The sequence below is a fragment of the Fonsecaea multimorphosa genome (genome assembly GCF_000836435.1).
Source record: "Fonsecaea multimorphosa CBS 102226 unplaced genomic scaffold supercont1.22, whole genome shotgun sequence".
Lineage (NCBI taxonomy): Eukaryota > Fungi > Ascomycota > Eurotiomycetes > Chaetothyriales > Herpotrichiellaceae > Fonsecaea > Fonsecaea multimorphosa.
In genome coordinates, this window is record NW_015971656.1 from 139,836 (window position 1) to 162,577 (window position 22,742).

At 51.8% G+C, this 22,742-nt stretch overlaps 7 protein-coding genes across 7 annotated transcripts; 5 read left to right on the forward strand and 2 right to left on the reverse strand.

Annotated features, from left to right (window-relative positions):
* Window positions 1-243: 243 nt before the first annotated feature.
* Window positions 244-2,100, reverse strand: Z520_09051 (uncharacterized protein; the record flags this gene model as incomplete). Its single annotated transcript, XM_016779547.1, has 1 exon — window positions 244-2,100. The coding sequence occupies one exon, from the start codon at window positions 2,098-2,100 to the stop codon at window positions 244-246; it is 1,857 nt and encodes a 618-aa protein (XP_016629258.1).
* Window positions 2,101-2,397: 297 nt separating this feature from the next.
* Window positions 2,398-3,501, forward strand: Z520_09052 (uncharacterized protein; the record flags this gene model as incomplete). Its single annotated transcript, XM_016779548.1, has 1 exon — window positions 2,398-3,501. One exon carries the CDS (start codon window positions 2,398-2,400, stop codon window positions 3,499-3,501), a length of 1,104 nt encoding a protein of 367 aa, XP_016629259.1.
* Window positions 3,502-3,638: 137 nt separating this feature from the next.
* Window positions 3,639-5,792, reverse strand: Z520_09053 (uncharacterized protein; the record flags this gene model as incomplete). The annotated part of the gene is made up of 1 exon (XM_016779549.1): window positions 3,639-5,792. The coding sequence occupies one exon, from the start codon at window positions 5,790-5,792 to the stop codon at window positions 3,639-3,641; it is 2,154 nt and encodes a 717-aa protein (XP_016629260.1).
* A 2,925-nt stretch (window positions 5,793-8,717) lies between these two features.
* On the forward strand, window positions 8,718-9,334 carry Z520_09054 (uncharacterized protein; the record flags this gene model as incomplete). Its single annotated transcript, XM_016779550.1, has 2 exons — window positions 8,718-8,767; window positions 8,830-9,334. 2 exons carry the CDS (start codon window positions 8,718-8,720, stop codon window positions 9,332-9,334), a joined length of 555 nt encoding a protein of 184 aa, XP_016629261.1.
* Window positions 9,335-12,005: 2,671 nt separating this feature from the next.
* On the forward strand, window positions 12,006-14,471 carry Z520_09055 (uncharacterized protein; the record flags this gene model as incomplete). The annotated part of the gene is made up of 1 exon (XM_016779551.1): window positions 12,006-14,471. The coding sequence occupies one exon, from the start codon at window positions 12,006-12,008 to the stop codon at window positions 14,469-14,471; it is 2,466 nt and encodes an 821-aa protein (XP_016629262.1).
* A 926-nt stretch (window positions 14,472-15,397) lies between these two features.
* Z520_09056 (uncharacterized protein) lies at window positions 15,398-16,144 on the forward strand (the record flags this gene model as incomplete). The annotated part of the gene is made up of 1 exon (XM_016779552.1): window positions 15,398-16,144. One exon carries the CDS (start codon window positions 15,398-15,400, stop codon window positions 16,142-16,144), a length of 747 nt encoding a protein of 248 aa, XP_016629263.1.
* Window positions 16,145-19,300: 3,156 nt separating this feature from the next.
* Z520_09057 (uncharacterized protein) lies at window positions 19,301-21,260 on the forward strand (the record flags this gene model as incomplete). The annotated part of the gene is made up of 2 exons (XM_016779553.1): window positions 19,301-20,079; window positions 20,135-21,260. The coding sequence occupies 2 exons, from the start codon at window positions 19,301-19,303 to the stop codon at window positions 21,258-21,260; spliced, it is 1,905 nt and encodes a 634-aa protein (XP_016629264.1).
* Window positions 21,261-22,742: the final 1,482 nt, after the last annotated feature.

Genomic DNA, 22,742 nt, shown 5'->3' on the forward strand with positions numbered 1-22,742 from the left:
TCATGAGAGGAAAAGTGGGCTGTTCAAAATCATGGTGGGGGTCAATTGGAGAATGTCAGCCTCGCCAACTTGAAAATTGTCAGCCTCGCCGAGCCGCAGCAGATACTAGTAGCAGCGAGCCAGCCACACATTGGTAAGGACATGGGTAGGCGGTACGAAAGGAACAAATAACGCGTCTAATAATCATATCATTGGGTATCTTATATGCTCATTAGTCATAAAACGGTACTTTTCGATTGAGGCTCATGGCTCCATCCCCGCGAGAACTGTCCGTAGGGACGCATCTTCAGCGACCCATGTCTCAATTCTCTCAGCCACATCTCTCACGAGTTTTGTATAGGTTTCTGATTCATTGAACATCGAAGTGTGTGCGGTCACCTCGTCGATTCCCCCCATATATATCCTAACCCAAGTTGGGTCTTGCTTGCCTGTGTTTGGATCCTTCGCTGGAAGAGCACAAAACTTGCGATCTTTCTGGGCTTTTCCGTTTTGCGGCGTAGCCCCAGAGACTTCCGCTTCTTGCCGCAGTTGCCTCTCATACTCCTCTGGGTTCAGTGTAGAGGATGTTTCGAGCTGTTCCTTTTGCTGCCGGCTTTCTTGCTCTGTGGCGATCTTTGAAGCCTGTTCCTGCTGCTTTCGCTGGCGTTTTTGCAGCAGCTTTTCGCGATCCTTGACCGATTTGTTCCAGTCCTTAACTGCCCTTTCATATGCCTGTATTTGCCGCTTATGCTCCTTTCGAACCAATTTGAGGGTATCTTCGTCTTGATACTGACTGGCATCAAATTCCGGCGGTCGCTCTGGCAATGCTGGGAGTGGTGGCAACCCTAACTCAGTAGAAACGGCTTCTGCCACGTGGAGGCTCTCGCTGAGTGAACCCGAAATTGAAGTGTGTTCGCTTGTGCTTGAGACAGGAGTACAAGCTGGTGGGTCTGGGTTGATCTTGAGCTCGGCCACATCTTTTGCAACGACCTCGCCATCACGATGCTCTTCTAGAGACAGTCGCGGGCTCGAGAGGGTCGAGGGATGAAGACTTTCTCCGGACGATCGTCGTGTGGACGTATCCTGAAATTCCGTTGTGGGTGGTTCCAATGAAGCTTGCTGTTTATTTGGAGAAGGCGATCTCTCTCTGATAGGCCCACTGCTTGCTGAATAGTAATTGACAAACCTCACCCGCTTCATCAGCTTTCCTTCGGGCGTCCTTGATTCCACCGTCTCGTCGACGTCTTCTAAAGCACGAATTGCACTGTAGCGCCTCTTCAGGCCCGGATAGTCAGCAAGGCACCCACCGAATTCTAGGTGAGAAGAAACATAGTCTCCGGCTGCTTTTGCCAATTCTCCGCAGTGCTTGTTCCAAAAGTACCAGGCTCTTTGCAGTTTGCCTTTCCTGTTAGCCAAGAGAACGTCGTTGGAATACGTCGGGTTGTATGTTGGGTCTTGAAGCGTTGACGACGCATCTGAGAAGGGACTTGATTGCAGTGGTTGAGGATCTGGGAGTTGGGGAGGGGCCCGAAATAAGCTGGCAATACCAGTACCCACTACCCCCGGATGCATACCCAGGAATGGTGTGTCAAAGGTCATGAGTCCAAGAATACGATGTTGGAAGAGACTGTTGTTCTCTCGAGGAGACTGGGAGGGTATCAAGACCACTTCCGCGGCAAGGATTCCCCCCAAGCTGTGGCCGACCAATATCACATCCGTCGTGGTCGATTCACGAGGGGTTAACCAATTGCTGAAATCATCTCGGGCAAAGGAAATATTCCTCCGCGACTTGTATCGAGGGTAGATCTTCGTATATACAACATGCGTTCCAGCCACAGCGGGTGTCAAGAGGCTATGAACATGAGCCGGGAAGCTCTTGAAGCTGGTCTCGGTACCGAGGAAGCCATGAATGTAGACAACGAGCAACGTACGGCGCTTGTCACCAACTGATTTGACAGGTTGGAGCGACTGGGTTGATGAAGCTCGTGGATCATCTAATCCACCGAGATAGACAGATGAGTTAGAATTTGGACTGATTAAGGGCGAGAGATAGCCGGCGTGGCCATTGGAAGCGGTTGAAGGTGTCCTGGGAGGAAGAGGGGGCTTTGACTGTGCTGCCATGGTGGCAGGCAGTGTGGAAGAGAATGTGTCACCATGACGGGGACAGGAAGAAATAAGGCCTGGATGTTGTTTCACACGGGTGATGGCATTGTGGCAGTGGTCATTCGTGATGGTTGATTGATTGTCCTTCCTCCTTAGTCGTTGGCGTTCAAGTTGGGGCCTTGGGTCGAAACAAGGCGACGTCATACCGCATGCGCCTTTCACTTCGCAAACATTGCCAGCCGTCAATAAACAAGGCTCGACCATCGACCATAACAGACAACGGGTCCCAGCTTTGAGTGAGCATCTGTGTGCATTATGGCTCCACAGGTCGAAATCTCCATCCCGAACACCACGATATCCGGCAGCTCAAAACCCTATACCATCTACAACGTCTCCCTCCGCTTACCCTTACGATCCTTCACGGTGCAGAAGCGCTACTCGGATTTTGTCGTCCTGCACAGTGGGTTGACGGACCAAGTCGGTTCACCGCCGCCCTGCGCATTGCCTGCGAAATCATGGTTTCAGAAGACTGTCTCCAATCCACAACTGACGGAGGAAAGACGACGGGGATTGGAAACATATCTCAAGACCATCAACGAGATTGACGACTCGAGGTGGCGCTCGACAAGTGTGTGGCGGGCCTTTCTCAACCTACCCTCCTCATTTGCGAGTCAGACATCAAGTAAGGCGGGCGCACTACACTCGGTCATATCAGGACCCGGCGGAGGAGGCGCTCCGATCACAGATCCGGTCATTTGGCTCGATGTCCATCGTGATCTGAAGGCCCAGCTACAAGACGCGCGTCTGAACTTGACCAACCGAGACCAAGCATCCACACCCCAAAAGCAACACGAAGCAAGCGCGGCTGCAAAGAGTCATCTCGTCAAAGCAGGGTCATTAATCGCTGCATTAGAGGAAGGCCTGACCAACATACAAACCGCTACAGACGGAGGAGGATGGGGGGGACAGAAGCTCGGCGAGGGCGAAATCCGCAGGAGAAAAGATTTGATCGCCTCAGCCAAAAGAGATAAAGACGGCCTCGAGAACCTGCTGAACGCCATGGCCACGAAATCCAAACTCGACAGTGCAGTCGCCTCCATGCAAGAAACCCAACATCTCATGGGCAACGGTACCAACAAACCCAAAGTCGGCGGTGGCAGAGTCCTCGGCAAAGAAACTGCCGAAACGCGCGAGCTCGACAATCAAGGCGTCCTCCAACTCCAAAAGCAAAAGATGGCCGACCAGGATCGAGACGTGGAAGAATTGCGGAGAATTGTGCAGCGGCAGAAGGAGTTGGGGATTGTCATCAACCAGGAGTTGGAGGTACAGAATGAGATGTTAAGGATGGTGGATGAGGATGTTGACCGTGTACACGGAAAGATCCAGATCGCGAAGCGGAGAGTTGGGAAGATATCATGACCATCATCACCATCCTTCGAGACATGTATTCGTCCTATCATGCATGACAGCGGCATCTTGTACACAAAACAATGCTTTTGGAAACCGTTCCTTATCCCCTCAGTTCGTGTGCCCAGCTCATTCTCGGGTTTATCGGCTCACCCTTGCGGCTTGGGGACTTTCAGAAACTCTTCTGCCTCCACCGCATCCACATTTGAATGCTCTTCCTCATCCTTGCTAATCAATCCGAGTTTGCCCTTTCGAATCGACCACCACAACTCGCGTCTGTTCCCACCCAACTGCTCGGCAAAGATCTTCTGCTTGAGCTCGCGCACAACGTCATTGTACAACGTCGGCTCTTCGAGCCCCATCATCTCCTCTCTCATTTCGCCCAAACCTGCCACGACACGCGGGTAATTCTGGCCGCCAAAATCACTCCTGACCAAGTTCTCCAGAATCTCTTGCATCTGTCTCACCGCGTCCTTTATGATTTCCATATCGTCCGTCGATTCCAATAACTGTTTGAACTCTGGGATCGCGTTGTCCGGGGAGATGTGGACCTTGCCGCGCTCGCTGGATGGACGTGCCTTACGGAACAGCTCCTCCACATTGAGTCCCGACAAAGGCTTTTCTGCCTCTCTATCGCGATACCGTCTTCTCCCTTTTACTTTGCTGGGTACCTTCTTCACATCTGCAGCCTCAATCAAGCGTTGAAGCGCCTTCCTACTCCTTTCCTGCAGCTCCAGGGGTTGTTTTTGAAGCGAGTCGAATGCTTCTGGCCTCTTCGGGATCTCGTTTCTCTTCTCGGGGTCAGAGCTGTGGACGGCCCGGTATTTGATCGCGCCTTCGATTGTATGTAGGAGAGGAGAGAACGTGTCATCGATAGCCACCATTTCCTCGTCGTCATCCCCAAGTAGGCTCATGTTGTCGACAAAATCACTCATGCTTTGCAGCAGTCCTTCTGAGGGAAGGTTGCGGTGTTCGCTCAGTGCCTTTCCCGAGACAGTAAGGACTTTATCCAGGGGCGGAAAGCGGTAGGATCGGATATCCTCTGCAAAGGGGAGGATGTTTTCGATAAGGCACTCGAAATCTGCTTCGACGAGCGGTGACAAGAGCGTGAGGATTGGTTCCACCATGTCTTTCTTGACGAGGCGGCCGATGGCTACAGACCCGAGCTCGTAAAGGGCGTGAACCAAGGAGGAGAGAGCGAGTGCGGCTTCGTCGTTGCCTTTTTGCGGGACGATCATGCTGGTGTTATCCATCAGCATGTACCGCTCCACGTTGTCCGCAGGAATGAAGCCAAGAATATCGTATGCCATTTCTGTCTCCAATTTGGTGATATTTTGCTCCGACTCCGAAATTGGTACCGCTGTTCGCCCGTATTCGTACCCTCTTGCGAGCTCTTCGCGATCGAGAACCTTGGCTCCGCCTTCGTACTCTTCGTCCTTGACTTTGTACTTGTACAGATTGTGGACGTTGGTGAAGTTCTCCGCGTCGTCTTGCTCTGCGCCGCTGGGTTTGACGACATATGCACTAGCCGTGGGCGGTCTTCTGATTGACGTCTTGAAATATCGCTCGACAGCAATGGACAAGGCTGTGTCATACTGTGTCGGATCACCAAGTTTCAGTTGGCCTTTATATGTAGGCGTCGGTCGGACCGGCTTGATTTGTGGTCGCGAAAGCTCGTCAATGGCTTCTTGCATTGTTCCCAGCACACCTCCAGTAAGGTCAGCTAGTTTTCGCAAAATCTTTTCATTCTTCCTCTTGAGTTCTGGTTTCTCTTCCTCCTTGAATCCATATTCTGGATCATCGAAATCTATGCCCAACATCACCAGTTCGATATTATTGCTCGTGAATTGCTGCGCCGTGCTTTCGATGTCATCATCATCAATAGGACTTCCTGTCGCATTCGTGACCACGACGATCTTCTTCTTATACTTCAGATGTTTGCAATATCTCATCATCATGTCGACGGCGATGATGATGGCTGAGAGAATATCACGATCGTCTGTATTGCTGGGTTTGAGGACCTTAGGCAAGTTCTGCAACTCAGCCATCAGAATCTGAGCAACCGGCTGTAGCACGCTGATGTGTCTGTAACTGGGATCCGCTTGCATCTCGTTGTCGGTGTCAGCGGTGCCAAGTCCAACAATGCCAACTTGAAGCGTCTTCCGCCCCGTGAAGACGATGTTGGTGATCTTGTCATAAACCCATTGTAGCGCCCATTCGAGGTCGCTCTGGTCTCGACCATTGTGTTTTCTGCCCATCGACCGGGCCAGGTCAATGATGTATATTGTCGCCTCCTTTTCCATCCTGGCTAGGGTATCGTAGACGCAGGCTGAGGTTCCATCGGAGATTCAAATCCGGAGTTGGATCAAGGATGTGGGTGGGAGATGTGTGAGTCGGGCAGGGAGAACACAGAAGGAATATTGTGCAAGCCAACTTCGAGAGAACAGGAAGAGAGACGTGTATGTCGGCGATGGTTCCTTGCTATGCTGAGTGATGGTTGGAATACTATCTAGGTATGTAGCACCCATTTCGCCATGTAGTACGAAGCGGGGGGCGGGCACGCAGGCCACATCACGAACTTCTCGCGTCTTCACGTGGATTGACCACTTGACGTAGGTTAGGTACCTTGTACCTTGTACGAGGGCGCGCACCAAAAGTGCTGAGTTAGCGCATTTCTTAGCGTTTACGCCAATTAGCTTTAGGGCCTTGGCATGGTAGAGGAAACAATCTGTCACCTATTTTGTATGAGTAACTAGCTGGTCAAGTCATGACTTGGCCTGATCGCTGTCTATCTAAACGTCCCGTTCATCATCCTGTTCATCATCCTGTCAATTGGCTTGTTAACTGGCCTGTTAATTGGCCTATTAATTAGCCTGTTAATTGGCCTGTTAACCTGCCAGTTCATCGTCCTGTCAACCTGCCAGTTCACCGTCCTGTCAATTAGCCTGTTAACTGGCCTGTCAAGTGGCCTGTTAACCTGCCAGTTCATCGGCCTGTGCACTGTTGCAATTGCTAGGCTGTTAGTTGGCCATAGAATAGTAGAGAGAGCAATCGCTCACCTGATTTGTATGAATGGCTAGCTGGTCAAGTCATGATCTGACCTAATCGCTGTCCTGTTTATCGTCCTGTTCATCGTCCTGTTCATCGTCCTATTCATCGTCCTGTTCACTGTCCTGTTCACTGTTGCGATCGCTAGGCTTTCCGTGGGTTGGCCATTCCATGACGTCCGCGGTAGATAGGCTAGTCTCTGGATCGACCTCGCTGTCGCCTACCTCGCTGTCCAGTAGATAGATGTGCTTGCCTAGGTGACTAACCTTGCGATAGTCTCTGTAGCTACGCTTAGTCTCGCGCCCTTCCTTATACTCGTTGCTACCCTTAAGGCGTATAATCTCTTGAATATTCCGCGGAATACCTTCAATCCACTATTAAATCTACCTTTGCGGAAGCGCTTTCTACGCCCTTTTCTAGGCCTTTTTTAACTCGCTAACAGAAGGAGGAGGACCGCGGAATGTCGTTACCTTTTTGAGCTACGGCTAGGTCTTTTCTAAGGCGTTTAAATTAGGTAAATTAGGAGGGTGTGGAAGGCGAGGAATTTGATTAAATTGATAGATTTGTTGCGTATACTAGTGCGTATACGATAGCGCATTGTCCTCCTGGACGATCGTCTTAGGCCGCGATTTCTGGCACTCCTATATAAACGGGATAATAAGCGGTTAGACGATGAACTTAAGGGTAATTTTGTTAGTAGATTCTATAGAAAATAGCCCGATAGGCTATCGATCGTCCCGAGATCGCTTACCTTGATATATCGATACCAATCGATTCCTCCTTAACTGCGCCTTATTAACTTACCAGTTTGTTCTATAAATCGCTAGGCTGGCTTTTTACTACCTTTATTCCTTAGGCTTAGTCGCCTAGTGTCTATTTTTAGCTTCTATTCCTCTCTCTTAACCTCTTCGATCTCTTGATTAAGCCTCTTAATATGCTCATTTACCTCTCTACGTTCTGTGGCAGTTTTAGGCGTCTAGATGAAATAAGGCCCTTTTAAATCGTAAGTAAAACAGCCCTAGAATATAAACTTAGAATAATCTTTCTAGCGATTGCGAATAATTGATAGAATATAAGCTTTATCTGAGCGCCGTCAGACTCTTTGACGACCTCGTCTACTTAGGACGATAGAGGTCTCGTCGGACTAGATAACGTTCTTCTAATCCTCTAAGGTCTAGTGTTGATATCGCTAATAGAACGCCAATCGAACGGCTCGCTGGGCCTTATTTAGGCTAGGTTTTCTCGTTAGTTTAACGTTAGTAAAGCTATACTTCTTTAGAACGCGTAGAATAGATGATGAACTAACGCTAGATTTATAGGTAATAACATCGCTTAATTTCTCTCTACTAGATCGATCCTTAGTAACGACGGATAGGATACGCTGTTCATCACTCTCTAAGATCTCTCTAGGTCTTCCTATCCTTACGCTGTCCTCGACGTGGTGCTTAAGGATCTGGAAATCCTCCTGAGGGTTAAACCCTCGCTCCTACGCCTTCTTAAGAATCCTCCTAGCCTATTGACTAGGTACGCGAATAGCCTGTTTAACTTGCCGCGATGTCCAACCAAGCGATAGTAAGGTCAATATCTAAACGCGTTGAGCGAGCGAATATCGAACACTAGTGTGGCTAGAGGCTTATTCCTGAGATAAAGGTCTTTGAGCTCGCGGGTTGTGAGGTATTCTCGGCCGCGAGGCTTCGCGGCTACGGGCTTGTTCTACATATAAATCAGTCAAAGGTATACTTAAACGCAATAGAATAACCGTAGAAATTGAAGAATAAACCTTCCTGGCAATTACGACTATCTTTTATATCTGTTACTGATAGCGCAGACATCGCTGTTAATAGGGTAGGTTGGATAGCGATATCGACCTAATTATTCACGTTGGGTAGCAATTAATAATGGTATAGGATTGTGTATTTGTAGGTTTCTATTTACTAGGTAGATTGGCCGGGGGACGAAAAGCTAGTCCTATATTGAGCTAGATTGGGCATTGGTTGAAACGCTAAGAAATGCGCTAACTCAGCACTTTTGGTGCGCGCCTCGGTACTGCGCGCTCCGCACTCAATGATGCTAGTAACGTCTCGTTGTCGACAACGAGCTCACACCGCTGCTTAGAGCTCTCCAGCAAGAAAACCTCCTCAGACTCACTCAGGTACTAAGTACCAGGATCTTCATCCATCATGCCGGAATCATCAATCCTCTATTCAGCAGCACCCTACCACATCATTAGGTGAGCTCCAATTGTACACCATCCTTGATCTGTCCAGGCGGACTAATAAATGGCCATTCAAGCTATGGTGTGCTCCTGGGTACGACTACTTTCCAATCTTTCGTTGGGGGTATCGTAGCCTTCAAATCGCTACCTCGACCTCAGTTTGCAACCCTCCAGCAAGCGACATTCCCCATATACTTCGCCATGCAGACCGCCTTGCCTGTGGCCCTCGCACTGACATTCCCCGCCGAGAGGACTGCGATCGGAACGAACCCTGCTAGCATAGCGGGCGTCCTACATCCAGAAAACAGACTACACGTATTTACCCCGCTGGTGACAATGCTTGTCTCGGGACTGTTGAACATGGCGTACCTCGGACCCGCAACGACCAAATGCATGCGCGAGAGGAAACACCAGGAGACTAGGGATGGGAAAAAGAGCTACGATCCTCCGCCCCATAGCACAGAGATGCAAGCACTCAATAAGAGATTTGAGAGGCTGCATGGCACCTCTTCGTTGGTGAACCTGGTGTCGTGGGCTGCTATGGTCTGGTACGGCTTCTATCTCGGGCAAAGGATTGCTTGACGAGGTCCTACAACCTGACAGCAGGAAATTCATGCCACCTCCAGATTTTCCTGTGCGGGCGCCTTCTCAATACCGTCAGCGTTCGTTCCTTTCTCCCCGTGCCTGGACTTGACCCTGCTGGCTCCAATCTACTACGCTTCGCCGTTCTCGTCGGAGTCTTTCAAGCTCATTGGCTTGATCTGCATACTCTGCCCTTTCAACCTCGTTCATGCTGGGTCCCAAGAACAAGAAGAGAATCTGATATGCCTACACTCTACCCATGAAGATACCATTCACCTTTCCCTATTCGAAACGCTCTTCTCCATTATGCGGTGGAAGTGGGTAACGCTCCTCCATACCTGCTTGGATGGTCGCGGACGCCGACGTCGACAAGGCCAGGTTGCCCAAATTGGTAAGTGTTTCCAACTGCTGTGGTTCGAAGGGCCTCCGGACGACCTCCATCGACTGGATCGGTATTACGTCCCACACTCCTCCCACGAAGAATTGCATTGCGAGTGCCGAGACTACCAGACTCGTATTGCGCGGCCTAATGTAGACTGGGACGAGCGCTGCTCCGCACACACAGGCCACGAGCATTGTCAGTCTCCTGCCGAAGAATGTACTTACATATCGGAGCATAGTGCCGTCGCGAAGAGCTCCTAGTTAACCGACACAGCTGATAATGGTCACGTCAATCGGGCCTAGGAGGTCTTGATCCTCGAGGAAGGTTGGGTGGAAATCTTGACTGATTGGCCCATATGGCATTGCTCCTTTCTTGATGCACCCCGAAGAAGGCAGCGGTCGCAAAATTGGGTACATTGTCGGTCGGCATTGCTCTGAAGATCAACGAAGGGCCCTTGAGAAATTTCACCCAAGACCGATTTGACCGCTGATGTCCTCGGCAGCGTGCAAAGAACCCGACTCTTGCTCAGGGTACCCAGGCCTTGTGTGCGTTCGTCATACACTGGCATCTCAGGTCAGGGCCATCGTGAGCCAGAAGTAGCCCAATCAGACTGTAGGTTTCTCATCGCTGTCTATTAGATCAATGGCACGTTTGTTGAACCATGTTGGCAAACTTGCAGAAGCTGAATTTCGAATCTTACCCAAGGAACATATGGCTTATCTCTGTTGTTCTCTGGCTTGACACCCCCGACCCCTCTTTCGACGCTCAATGTCGACATGCTCTTTGTCCGCACAGCCTAACTGCAGCCTAAACGTGCTAGTCCAGTCCAGTCCCTTCATAAAATTGTGTGACGGAGAAATTGGCGGTTTGACAGCCAGCACACCGCACGGGATTTCCAGCTGACCCTGAGCAATCCCGCCATGTAGGAAACGAGGAGCGGACCAGCTCGATTCGCGTAGATGAGAGACACAGGTGAAGCACCGCAGAAGATGTTCTGGGTTCCAAGCCGGACATGCGCATCAGCAGCCCTGGCGCCGGGTCAGAAAATGGAGACATAGTCCCAGCGCTATGTGGGAATCCTTTGAATCCTTTCTCGGCCTCGGACGGAAAGGCAATGTACGAGCAGTGTTCGTACTGGAGGAAGGGAGGTGTTTTGCGCCGCAATCAGGACCTGGCCGCCTCAGAGAAGTTTTGGTGCGAAGGGTTGGTGGCATCCGTATTCGTTCATCAGAGCAAAGTCGAATCGGCCCCCATTTGCCTCAAGTCAGCGTCAAAGAGAAATGAAAAATGCCACACAGGGCTGGACAATTCCTCTATTGTTATCACCAGGCTGGCAAACCTTCGTTGTTCCAGCGAGTCAGCGTCCAACAAAGAGTGCCACTGGGCATGTTGATTCGTCGAGGGAACTTCTGATCATCGTAGGATTCACACGTTCTTTTCAGATTTGTCGGTAGGGCGATAAGTTTTTTGGCCCCCGAGGTTCTTTTGCTCACTTTATATTAATATGTACCTATCTAGCTCGCTAGGTCATTACATGGTTAGGGAGCATCATGTGCAGAGTTCACCTTACCTAGATACCCTATGGAAACAACGTTTTGCTTCGAGCCTCCCGTGCGGTTCGGTCCAATCCAAAATCCTCCCATCCGGAAATTGATATTACATCGTTTCTCTTGACGACCTGCTTTTCGCCTCTCTCATCCCGGGCACCACTGGCACCCTCTGGTCAGTATGGAGTACTGCCTCTGATAACAAAGGTCATGCCTCTTTTCGGCAAACGCAAATCTCTCCCTAGGCGACAGTTAGCACGGTGTGCTGCACAAGGCCGTCGTTGAAACGTGGGCCTGCTTTGATAAACAGCCTTAGTGCTTACCTCGACCTCCTTTGCTAGCTTGCTAAGTTTCATGTCTGGGTCAAGTTGTGCGCTCCTACACGCTCTCTGTCCCTTTCCTGGCACGCCTGCGTCCTTCTCGCCTGATGAGGCTGATGGCGCCCTTGGCTTTGGGCCCTTTCGTGGCGCCTTCAGCACATCAAAAGGTAATGTCGCAATAGGACGGGCCATTTACTGGGCTGACGGTTTTCCTGGCGAGCACTTTGCTGACAGAGGTTGAGATAAATGCTCTAGCCGGTTCGTTTTGCGACAACCCCTGCCTCAGACAACTCATGGCATGCTCCCAAAGTATCTCTTCGTTGTGGTGCCAGAGGCATATACTCCGGGCTTTTCTGCTTCGACCCACGGCCGGCACCTGTTCTTCAGTATAATCGTTTACCAGGCCACTCGTTTTTCTCACAATGAATCACTTCGGCGCAGGCCGCCGAGCCTCTCGTTCTTTTTATGGAAAACTCTTCAACGTCGTCCCAGAACCGGATGCGCTTGATTCCCAACACTCCCTCGATCCCATCATTCCTGCCGCGAAAAGAAGCTATACTGTTCAGAGTTTTTCCAGTCCCCAGGAGAGATTTGTCGAGTACGAGAAAATCGAACTGAGCGATGTATCGACTCCTAATCCCAACCCGGCGCCGACATTCGGTCAGCCCCTCGAGATGCCCAAAGAAGCAATCCGCAAAGGATTTTGGCCAAACTCGCATAAGCTACTGCCTCATTTGGCTGCCAGTGCCGTCACGGTCGCAGTTGTCCAGCTGAGTTTCCGCAATCGCTACTGGATGGACTTGATGGATCCAAATGTCCAAATTCTGCCTGGCATCACCCAGGGCGGCGCAATGAACGCCCTCCAGCTGGCGGCGAAGCTCCATGAGTTGATTTTGGTTGCTTCATTGGGGACCATTGTCATGCATGTTGCCCAGGCGCACTTGGTTGGCAATCACGGACTGCCGCTGGGAATGCTCGCCAACACTTTCGCGATCGGCTCGGGAGACTATATGCGGACAAAGGGCTTCTGGTCTTCGATTTGGAGTGCGAAGGCGCACTACTGGCGGTTTGGGCTGCTCTCCGTGCTTGCCACCATCCTGGCAACGTTGGCTGGTCCGTCTTCTGCCATTGCAGTCATCCCATCTCTCAATTGGTTCAGCGTCGACAAGCCTTTCGACAATGACGTGTTACCCTTCTACATCTTCAACGAGAGTACTGTCCTATGGCCAGACAACGTGACCGGCGCCAGTGAGAATGCTCCCAATTCGGGCATCGACTGCGTTACCGCTGCGATAACGACGACCGAACAAGACGCCTGTCCCGCTGGCGGCTTCAGAGACACCTACAGCTGGGCGGGCAATCTGCTGTTTTCCAACTCCAGCGCCGGTTCCAATATCAGTTTTCCTGACGCCCGTGGGGATACTCGGAGGGTGCTGTCAACGCAGAGTTGTGCCAGCGACTTTGACGGCAGAGCGTCTGGCGTCTCGTTGAACAGCTTCATCAGCGGAGCATTGACGGCTTATTGGACATTTGCTCAGAACAACTGGCAGGGCCTTGCTCTTACTACGGCACAACCTAAGCTCAGCCTCCCCGGGCCCATCTACGCGCCCAAGGTCGAAGTCATGTGCAACGGCTTTGACTATTACAACGTCTCGGAGGTCGAAGCTCGGACCCATGTCAACTTTCCCAGTTTCACACCGGACAAGCAGCTTCCAAGTCCGGACTACATCTTGCCGTACCACAGTACGCTCAATGACACGACGTTTGACTGGGTTCAGATGCCCGCGGGAACCGACAATCCGGCCATCGGCGCGGCGGTTAGAGTTCCTTGGGAATACATCGAAGTGGACGACGACAACCAGCTGAGGCAAGCAACAGAGATTCATGCCTGTAGCATCTATGCCCAATGGGTTCCCGTCGATGTATTCTACGAACCGCGGACTAGCGACCAGGTTGCATTCAACGTCAAAGGGGAGTTGACAAACACTTGCCTTTCGAGCATGCCTCATGAAAAGGCCGCTGTCCATCAACCAGTCAAGAACATGACCATCGACATGGCCTTCGCTAACGCCATTAACCAGAACATTACTTTTGTTACAGGTCCCGTCCCAGCTATCGTCGGCATGCTTAACCAAGCAGTCTTCCCAGACGACCGAGTTACGGACCAAGTGCTCAACGCTTTCAAATCGCCATTTGTCGGAAGTGCAAAGACAGGCGCCAATGCGAATCTCACAGATGACGAGGTCCGACAGAGCCGTGCCACGATGATATCAACCATCTTAGCGGGCGTCATTACCGATGGTCTGGCCCGCATTGCTGGCAACGGACTGTACCCGTACTCCGCTTCCATGTTCCTGACCAACGAGACCCAGGATGGAAGTCTTGTGGGCCGGTTCCCCGTCAGCAGTGCACAGGGCGGTGAAGACACCGTTTTGAACTCCACTGCGGCCGACACGCGCAACTGGCTTCGCATTGACCCCGTGTTTGAGCGCTACGGGTACGGCTATCGCTGGGAAGGCTCCAAGACCGTACAATTCGGCATCATTGTCCTTTTGATTCATGTCGCCATTGCGGCCATCCATTCGTTATTCCTCATCTACAAAGTCGTGATCCAGAAGGAGGGGCTGGTGGCCGCCTGGACCACAGTCGCAGAGTTGATCACGCTCGCGATGAATTCGAGCCCTTCACCGAGGTTGCAAGACACCTGCGCAGGTGTCATGGCGGCGAAAACGTGGAGGCAGGTCGTCACCGTGAGGGAGACGTATCCAGGTCATTTGGAGATGGTGGTCGGTCCTGAGGAGAAGGCCAAGCACCCGCAACCACAGGCAGGGAGGTATTATGGCCACGTAGCTGAAAAGCGAGATATCCTTGACGAAGGGGAAGCCTGAGCTGAGTCCATGTGAATGTTAGCAGAGCGAGGTGTATGGAGTAAGCAGTATATGCATTGTGCGAAGAATGACGATGATTTCTGAATGTTCAGTGGTCTCCAGGGTTTTTTGGAATGTCGATGACCGTTTTATCGTGTTTTGGTGAATGAGAAAGCAATTGCGAATAAGTGGCTGATACCCTCCAATTTGAGCACCGTTACACAATCAGGGCCATGCCGATGAAACCTACATCGCCATTGATTTCCTGCCGAATCGAGAATTGCAAACATTTCCCCTCAGAACGGACCGGCATATTGGACTTTGGTCTCTTTTCGAGATGCGAGGCTGTCAAGGGTGTTTCCCATGAACTAGCCCCCATGAACTCCATGTAAGCATTGGCATACTCCGATCAAGCATGTTCCCAGTGCTACTCATCTCGCATCTCGAGAAATATAACCCGACCAAGTCTAGTGCTTTTGGTGGATCCTTACCTGTTTTGGGTGATTTCAGGCTTCCAGCACTGCTTTCTGGTATCAAACTTATGGCCGCGACAAGTCGAAAATAGCTGTACAGTGTGGTTTGAGATATGATTCATGCAAGAACCGTTTTAGCTCGGGAGGCTGGAGTGAAACGCTACCCAGCGAGGCGATATTGAGTGCGGCAATTGGTCTTGATCGTATCGCCTTCAAGGTTGTTGCTGGAGCTACAGCCCGGTGGCTCAAATTGGACATTTGGAATTGCCTCTCAGGAGACAGGGCATCGCTCGGTGTGATTCATATTGTGGCCGACAGTTAGTGATGCTTGTAGAAGTATAAAGCACCAAGTTCGCGCACCTCTCTTTCTCACGTCCATCAACAGCGGTAGTGTCATCTTGAGTCATTCCACACGTTTCCTCACCGCTTCTGCTCCTCACGAAAAGATATCGTTCTTCCTTAAACACTTCAATCATGTCCTCCTTCTTCAACCTCTTCAAGAAGCGGAAGGCACCACTCGCTTGCGTAATGTCCATGGATCAAGGCCATACGCACACTCAGGCCTGCTTCGTGGACATCATGCCCCTTTCGGTCGTGGAGCTCTTTCAGTCTCAGGGTTGTGCGTCCTGCCCACCAGCCGTCCCACGCATCCAGGATGCGACGAACAATCCAAACCTCCTGCTTCTCACGTATGACGTGACCTATTGGAACCCATCCAGCGGGTGGGAAGATACCTTCGGCTCGACACAATGGGATTCGCGACAACGCCAGTACCTGACCCAATGGGGAAGAAAGAGTCTCTTCACACCGCAGATCGTCGTCGATGGCGTCACCGACGGAATTGGTGCAACAAAGGATGATATTGACCAGGTCGTCATGAAAGCGATGGAACTGCGAAATGGGATGACTTGGGCCCTTGGCATTGACCGAGTCGGAAACGACCTGAGGCTCGCGGCCGAGGCTCCAGAAGCGGACATGGTGTACGATGTGTTGATAGTCAAGTATGATCCCGTGCTTCAGACTGTCAAGCCTCGTGCTGGCCCGAATAAGTCGAAGAAGATCCCCCACCGCAACGTTGTCAAAGAGCTGATGAAGATTGGGGAGTGGAGTGGCGGCATTTCGAGAGTTGCATTGCCAAATTTCAAAGAGGACGGATTCGAAAGAGTTGCCCTGGTGCAGGGAGGCGTTGGAGGTCCGATCATCGCTGCTCTGAAATTGTAGGCGTTCAGTGTCTGCACCTGATCGTATTGGATAGCAGTCTCGGGATGCCGGAATGCAGAATGCAAGATGTTGATCGCTATATTGCCGAGTAGCAACAATGATGGGATCTTGATATACCTTCATTTGCATTGATGCAACTCCGTTGGGACCTACATGTATTCCTGCTACTGCGTGACCGTCTTGTCCCACGCATGATTGCCGGCGGTAGGCCATCGGACTTCTAGGCAAGTGCCAGTTGGAGGGCTGTCTGCAATGACTACAAAGTTTGTGAATGGTTTGTGCACAGTAGAGGGCAATGCCGAGCAGCGAGCTGGCTGCCAAATGTCCAACGAGTGGCATGAGTGGCCAGCATTGGTGGCTTCCAAGAAGGTCGTTGGAAGCGCATAAGGGGCGTAGGGGAAGTCCAATCCCACCACCACCTCCTCTATGCAATGGACTTGACTTTGCGCCCCATTCACATGATGGGTAGATGTTTACCGTAATGGACGATGAGGCAATGCGCTACTGCGCCATATGCTGTACGCGCAGTCTTCGTCGAAGAAAAGAAGGGGACAAATCTCCAAACCAGAACCACAGCTATCGTAGAGCAACTGCCAACAAACAGCTCCCAGCACCCTGCGTACGTTGCGCCGCGGTCAACAGCATGGCTGGGTTTGTCGAATGAGTGCTGACGTGACTCACACAAAGATATGGGTGTAATGGCCATCAACATCCCACGAATCCAAGTGGAGGGACCAGGCATCTTTGAATGGAGACGGAACTCGCCTTCTTTGTTTGTCAATTCCATTTCATGGATTGGCGAACACAGCCAACGTCAGTGGTGGTGGTTGCTTCCGTGTTGTCGTCAACGCTCCAGTCCAAAGGCCCTGTTGAAGCATGGGGATGACATTGGTAATGCAACGGATTACATCTTCTCTCGTGGACAGGGCGGTGGTGGGCTTGACGCGGCACCTTGAATGCCTGTGAGCATCACGTGAGTAAGACATAGATTCGGGCATCCGACCATCTTGGTATGGGTTGGGCTTCGAATTTCTTTGCATCCATTGTCCAGCGTGCGCCGATAGAGGCAGGGGTCAGGCCCCGTGAGTGTTCTGTTCTATTGGGAGTCTCCAGTGAGACCTTTTCCAGCTAGCGTGGAACGAGGGCGAGGGCGGTCAGTTTCGAGCCCGCAGTGTAGAACTAAATCATGAGAATGAGGATCACCGGACTGCGGGCGGTCAACATCTGGGGGGGCTTTTAGGGTTGCGGCAGGGGCAAAAGAATCGGGAGATTCGATTAGACCAGACGACCCAGACACGACAAACTTGATGGAAGTGCAAGCAGAAGCAGAAGCAGTAGTAGAAGTGAAAGGGTGTGGTGGTGATTCGCAACGAGATCGATTGATGGGCGCTGGGAGATCGACAGAAGAGATCTGGCGACAGTGGCGAGCTGGATCATGGCGGGTTGCCAAGCTTGCGAAGCTTGCGAGGGATGCGAGGGATGCAGTGGGCGACTCGGAGATGGAGTGGCACCCAGTGGCAGCCTGGACAGGAAGGTCAGGAGGGCGATTCACAAGGACAACTCCAAGCGTGATGTGATGTGCAGCTACGAGTCAAGGCCCGTGCCGGCCGAGAACAATGCTCCCCATGCTCCTATGCTCCCATGCTCCCAGCGCCGCCCATCGCTACAAGAACCACAATGGGGGAAGCGAACCGAGCCTAGAGAACATCCAGTTAAGCTTAGTGGTCTGGGAGCGCCCCCCCGGTAAGCAAGGCCCATGCCGCCATCTTTGTTTGTTTTTCCCAAACCATCGGCTGAGCAGGTCATGTCGCGTACATCTGGGACCATCACTTCAGAGGACTGTCATGGTCGGAAAAGGACGCGCTTTGGCTCACTGGGCCTCTGGGTCATCCCCGTCTCCTCTTGGGTCACTGGTCCTTCTCTTTGTCTTCTGACCTGCGGCCTCATCTGTTCCTTCTGGCCCGGCGATTGAGGTTTGGGGGTCGCGGGTCGCTGGGCGCAGGTCGCTTCAGACACCACCAGCCAAAGCCACCAAAGGACCACGGTTGAGGGTCACTCTCGCCGTCTCGATTCGGTCAAGGAGAGCAATTGGGAGTTCACATTCTGAGGCGGAAGAGATCCAATTCGTGCCTAAACAGGAGAAGCCAAGCAGAGAGCATTGGAGCAAAAAGCTGAAGCGACCTAAAAGGTGGTCGCATGAAAGGTGACCGTTGGGCGGAGTCGCTGGCAGCCAGTCTCGTGGCGCGGCAGCAAGCAAACTTCCTGCAAGCTGCACGCACCGCGACTCCGGCCACTGCTACTGGCACTGGGGGACAATCGCTGCCCAAAAAACGAAGCAGACCAAACGGCAGGTGAAGGGAGGAAAACGAAAGGGAAAAAACCACAAGCCCCGAGTGCCAGTGCTCGGGATTCGCAGAGCATCCAATCCATACCCTGGCTCCCTCTCGTCCGCCCAACCATGGCTTCTCCTCTCCTCTCCTCGTGTCTTGTTCTATGGTCTCCTCGCTGCTTTTTGCTACGGCTCCCTTTCCATCTCTCTGTGTGGAAAGGGAAAAAAAGGGCCCTCGCAAAGGGCCAATTCAGGCTTGGGGACCTTTCCGGCGTCCTCTTCCTCCCTCTCTCTCTTTGTCTCTCTCCCCCCACCCAGGAATTCTCCCTCTTCGTTGATTCCCTCCTCGGTCCAATTCCAACTCCTCTCACCTCTCACCCTGTCTACCCTCTCACATCACCCGTCCCAGACCCGTCCAGAGACCGGGAAATGGGGCATTGACGGTTCCTCGTCAGGCTCCATGTTTCTGATCTTGGATCCCCTGCCCCTCCGCCTCTCCTCTCGCGGTATTGTATTGTATCGGACCAGTACTGCTTGTCCTGCTCGCAATACATAGTACTAAACCACCTGCATCTCCCTCCTCTCTTCCCATCTCTGAACATCTGACATACTCTTTGGCTTTGCATTTCATACATCATCAATATGCTTCTTGCGGCTGGCACTCTCACGCGCTGCTGAAGACTTCACACTTTCGTTGTCAAGAGAAAAACCCATCATCCTCCCACCAAGACTTCTTCCCCACCTTTTCGCTCACCGCCACTTAGTCCATCCATTCTATCGGCACAACAACAAACAATTTATCGTCGATTCCCATTTCTATCGCACCTATGGCGATGCAATTTCAGGCCCAGACTTACTTCCCTTATGGGCAACCTCAGTGGCCCGAGGACGTCAAACCCGCTCTCACCGAAGACGATTCCTCCTCGATCCTCGACGACAAGGTCTTTGAATCCTCGACACCAGCCGATATGACAGCTGCCGATGCCTCGGACAATCGACGTCCTTCAGTCACGAAGATGGAGGACGATTATCCTGCATCTGCCCATGTCTGGCAGGAGCGGCCCCATGGTGTCATGGGACCCGTCCGCCATTACTCGCAGCCCTCACTCCCAATGTCCAATCCCCATGGCCAGTTTTTCAGTCAGATGAACGCTGCAAACTGCGGTCCCGGGTTCATGCCAAACCAACCGTGGACCTTGTCGGGACGGTCTGAAGCGAGCACTCCAACCCCCTTCTTTGGTCCGGTACAAGAGCCATTTGAGCAGCAGGTTCAATACACCGGGGGACCTGTCACCTTTTCGGGTTTCTCGCAGCAAGACCCCGCCTCTGCCGTTTCCATGTCGCCGCAGTCCAGCCAAGGTGGATGGGCTTCGACTACTTCATCCGATGCGGCCGAGACAAATCGTATTCTACGACACAGATACAGACCTGCATCCCCATTGCTGGTACTGAGGTCGGATGGTATCAGGAAGAAGAACGCCAAATTCGAGATTCCTCCCGAACGAAACATCAACACCATCGACGCCTTGATCAATCAAGCCACAAACGAGGAAGAGAAGAAGGAGCTCAAACAGCAGAAACGGCTGCTGCGAAATCGGCAAGCGGCGTATGTATAACCTACACCCCTCGGTCGTCGTTGTCTGCTAACCGTCTTTGCACAGACTGGATTCTCGCATGCGCAAGAAGCAAAATGCCGAGAAGTTGGAGGCAGACAAGAAACTTCTGATTAGCCAGAAGAACGAGCTGGAGGACACCATCGGCCATTTCGAGAACGTCCTCAACCATGAAAGACAACAATGGATACTTGAACGTCAGCGACTCGAGGAGTGCATTGCAGAGCTGAAGTATCAGAATGAGGAGCTCATTCGGACGTCGACCTTGGAGACCGGCGAGCTTCGACGAATGAACACCATCTTGAGGGACACCGTCAGGGAACTTGAACGCAACCAACACGCTCGTGCCTTCTCGACCAACGCATCCGACGCCTTCTCCAACGACTTTTCGAATTTCAAGGATCTCGGTCTGGAGGACCAGTGGAACGACGAGTTTGGCTTGATGAGCAATGAAGACTTGAAGATGGAAGAATCGGAGTCCTTGCAGCGACAAGCCACACCAAGACCCAACACTTCGTCGGCTCAGCCAAACGCCATCACCAAGTCTGATGTCAAGGTCGACGCCACTTTCAGCTGGGAGACGTTTTACATGTGCTTACTATCCGGGGCCTTCATCATGTCGCAAGCCGGTTCAAGAGCAGCGAGTGCAGCGTCCTCTGTTGCGGTTGTAGCACCCAACATGCCCGCTCTATCCGACGAATATCGTGCTGAAGCTGGCAATGTTCTCCAGGCAGTCCTTGCTTCTGGTCCCGAGGGAACCCACGAGGTCCTTCCTAGCCGGCCCGCTCCCTCGCTAGAAAACAACGGTTTTCCCCACGCACTTTCGGATGTGTCTGAGATGACCCCTCAGCCTTCCGACACTCCACTCGGCAATCTCCACGCGTCCCTCACCACTCCATCTCGCCAGCAACAAGCTGCAGCTGCATTCTCCCTCTCTGCCGCCTCTTACAACCACATTAGTAGTCCCGACTGCGCTTTCGACGACGATGACGATGTTGTCGAAGTGAAACCAACGCGACTGCAACAGCTGTTTGCAGATATGAAAGCTGAAAGGGACGGTTTTGAGAAAATGAGTGGCCTTGGCGGCAAAGCCCGAGAGCGCAGTGTGCTCCTCGATCGAGTTCCAGAGAAAGTCCTACGAGATTTCCGAGAAATGATTGCCAGGGTCGAGTGAAAAAGCCTGAAACCCGACAGCCAAATGCTCTTCGAGCTGTGCGGATCATTCAAATCCGACAATAACTCTTTATCACAGGAGTTTTCGGCATGGCGGAAAAACTCTTTTCCTTTTGTGTTCGTTGTTCACTTTTGGAGCTACATTCTCTATTCAGACGGACAAGTGTCTGAAGATGAAACCAAACCTACGAAAGCGAAAGACTCATATGCTTCAGGGCACAATTTCCTTATCTCTATTCACAGTTAGGGATTTCCTGGAATTTTGGGGAATCAGGACTTTTGGAGATCAGTTTGATACGAATAGGATACGACACATGATTGATTATGATGACCCAGAAAGAAACCTTTTAACGGCCTAACATGATATGAAAATTCTTCTCCTTTTTCTGCGTGTTTAATATTTTCGGGGCAGGGGATTGGATGAGGTGGGATGGGTGGTGGAAGTTGCACATAGCAATGACAAAGTCATGAAGCTGGGAGGGGGAAGATCGGAGGGAGATTGACACAGGAGAGGGGACGAGCAAGAACCGGGAGGCTGGGAACAGAAAAGACAATGGAGCAGTTTCATTGGACCAGAGACGTCTTCACGAGAGCAAATCAAGGGATAGGGGACCGAGCATAGAAAGACGGGCCACAGATATGGTCTGGGTGGATGGGTGGATGGATGGATCCGACCAAGGATGAAGGATGCACCTACTAGGTAGAGGCCAAAATTCAACGGCCTCCCCTTCGCAACGATATGATGTTACGACCAGGAATGACCGACCAACGTACAGTTTGATAACGCCTCTTCTTCATATAGCAACCGTATAAACCATGCCTCGCTCGGGCAAGAAAAAGACTCAAGAAAGGTGTTATCTATCGAGCACAGAAAGTCTCGAGAGCTCAGCAGATAGGGTGTCGCTGGAATGGGCCAAACGAAAAACCCACTTCCGAGCACTCTTGTTCAATGACGATCCAGGATTTCTACTTTTTGTTTGAATCCCTTAGAATCAGGCCATCTCTCTCTCTATCCTTCATCTCTGTACTTCCCCATGTCTATCAGCATCAAGAGGGTGGTCAAACAGGCTATCAGATGCCCAAGAGCCAAAGCCTACCTCCAGGGCAGCAGCCAGGCGTATGAATGAATAATTCCGTCACGGACATGTGCTTTGCCGTGCTTTGGCCTTGCTTTGATGTTCTCTTGTTTCACCGAGCTCGCTCGCTTCGAAGCTTGAACCACCCATGTTCAACCAAGTCGACGGGGCCACCACCCGTTCTTGGGTGAAAGCCGTCATAAAAACGTCAGTGGTCCGCGGTCTGACCCAGGGAAAAAGGCAAAATAGATGGATGGGACCTTTCCCTTGTCCTGAACCGCGCGGCCCAGAACCGGCCACCATGGTGATCAGATGTCCATCCCCGGACTAAGGGACGAGAACAGACACAGGTTTCCTCCAAGTCCCCTGCGTCATGCAGGCACCGCCTCATCCACCCTCGACACCGG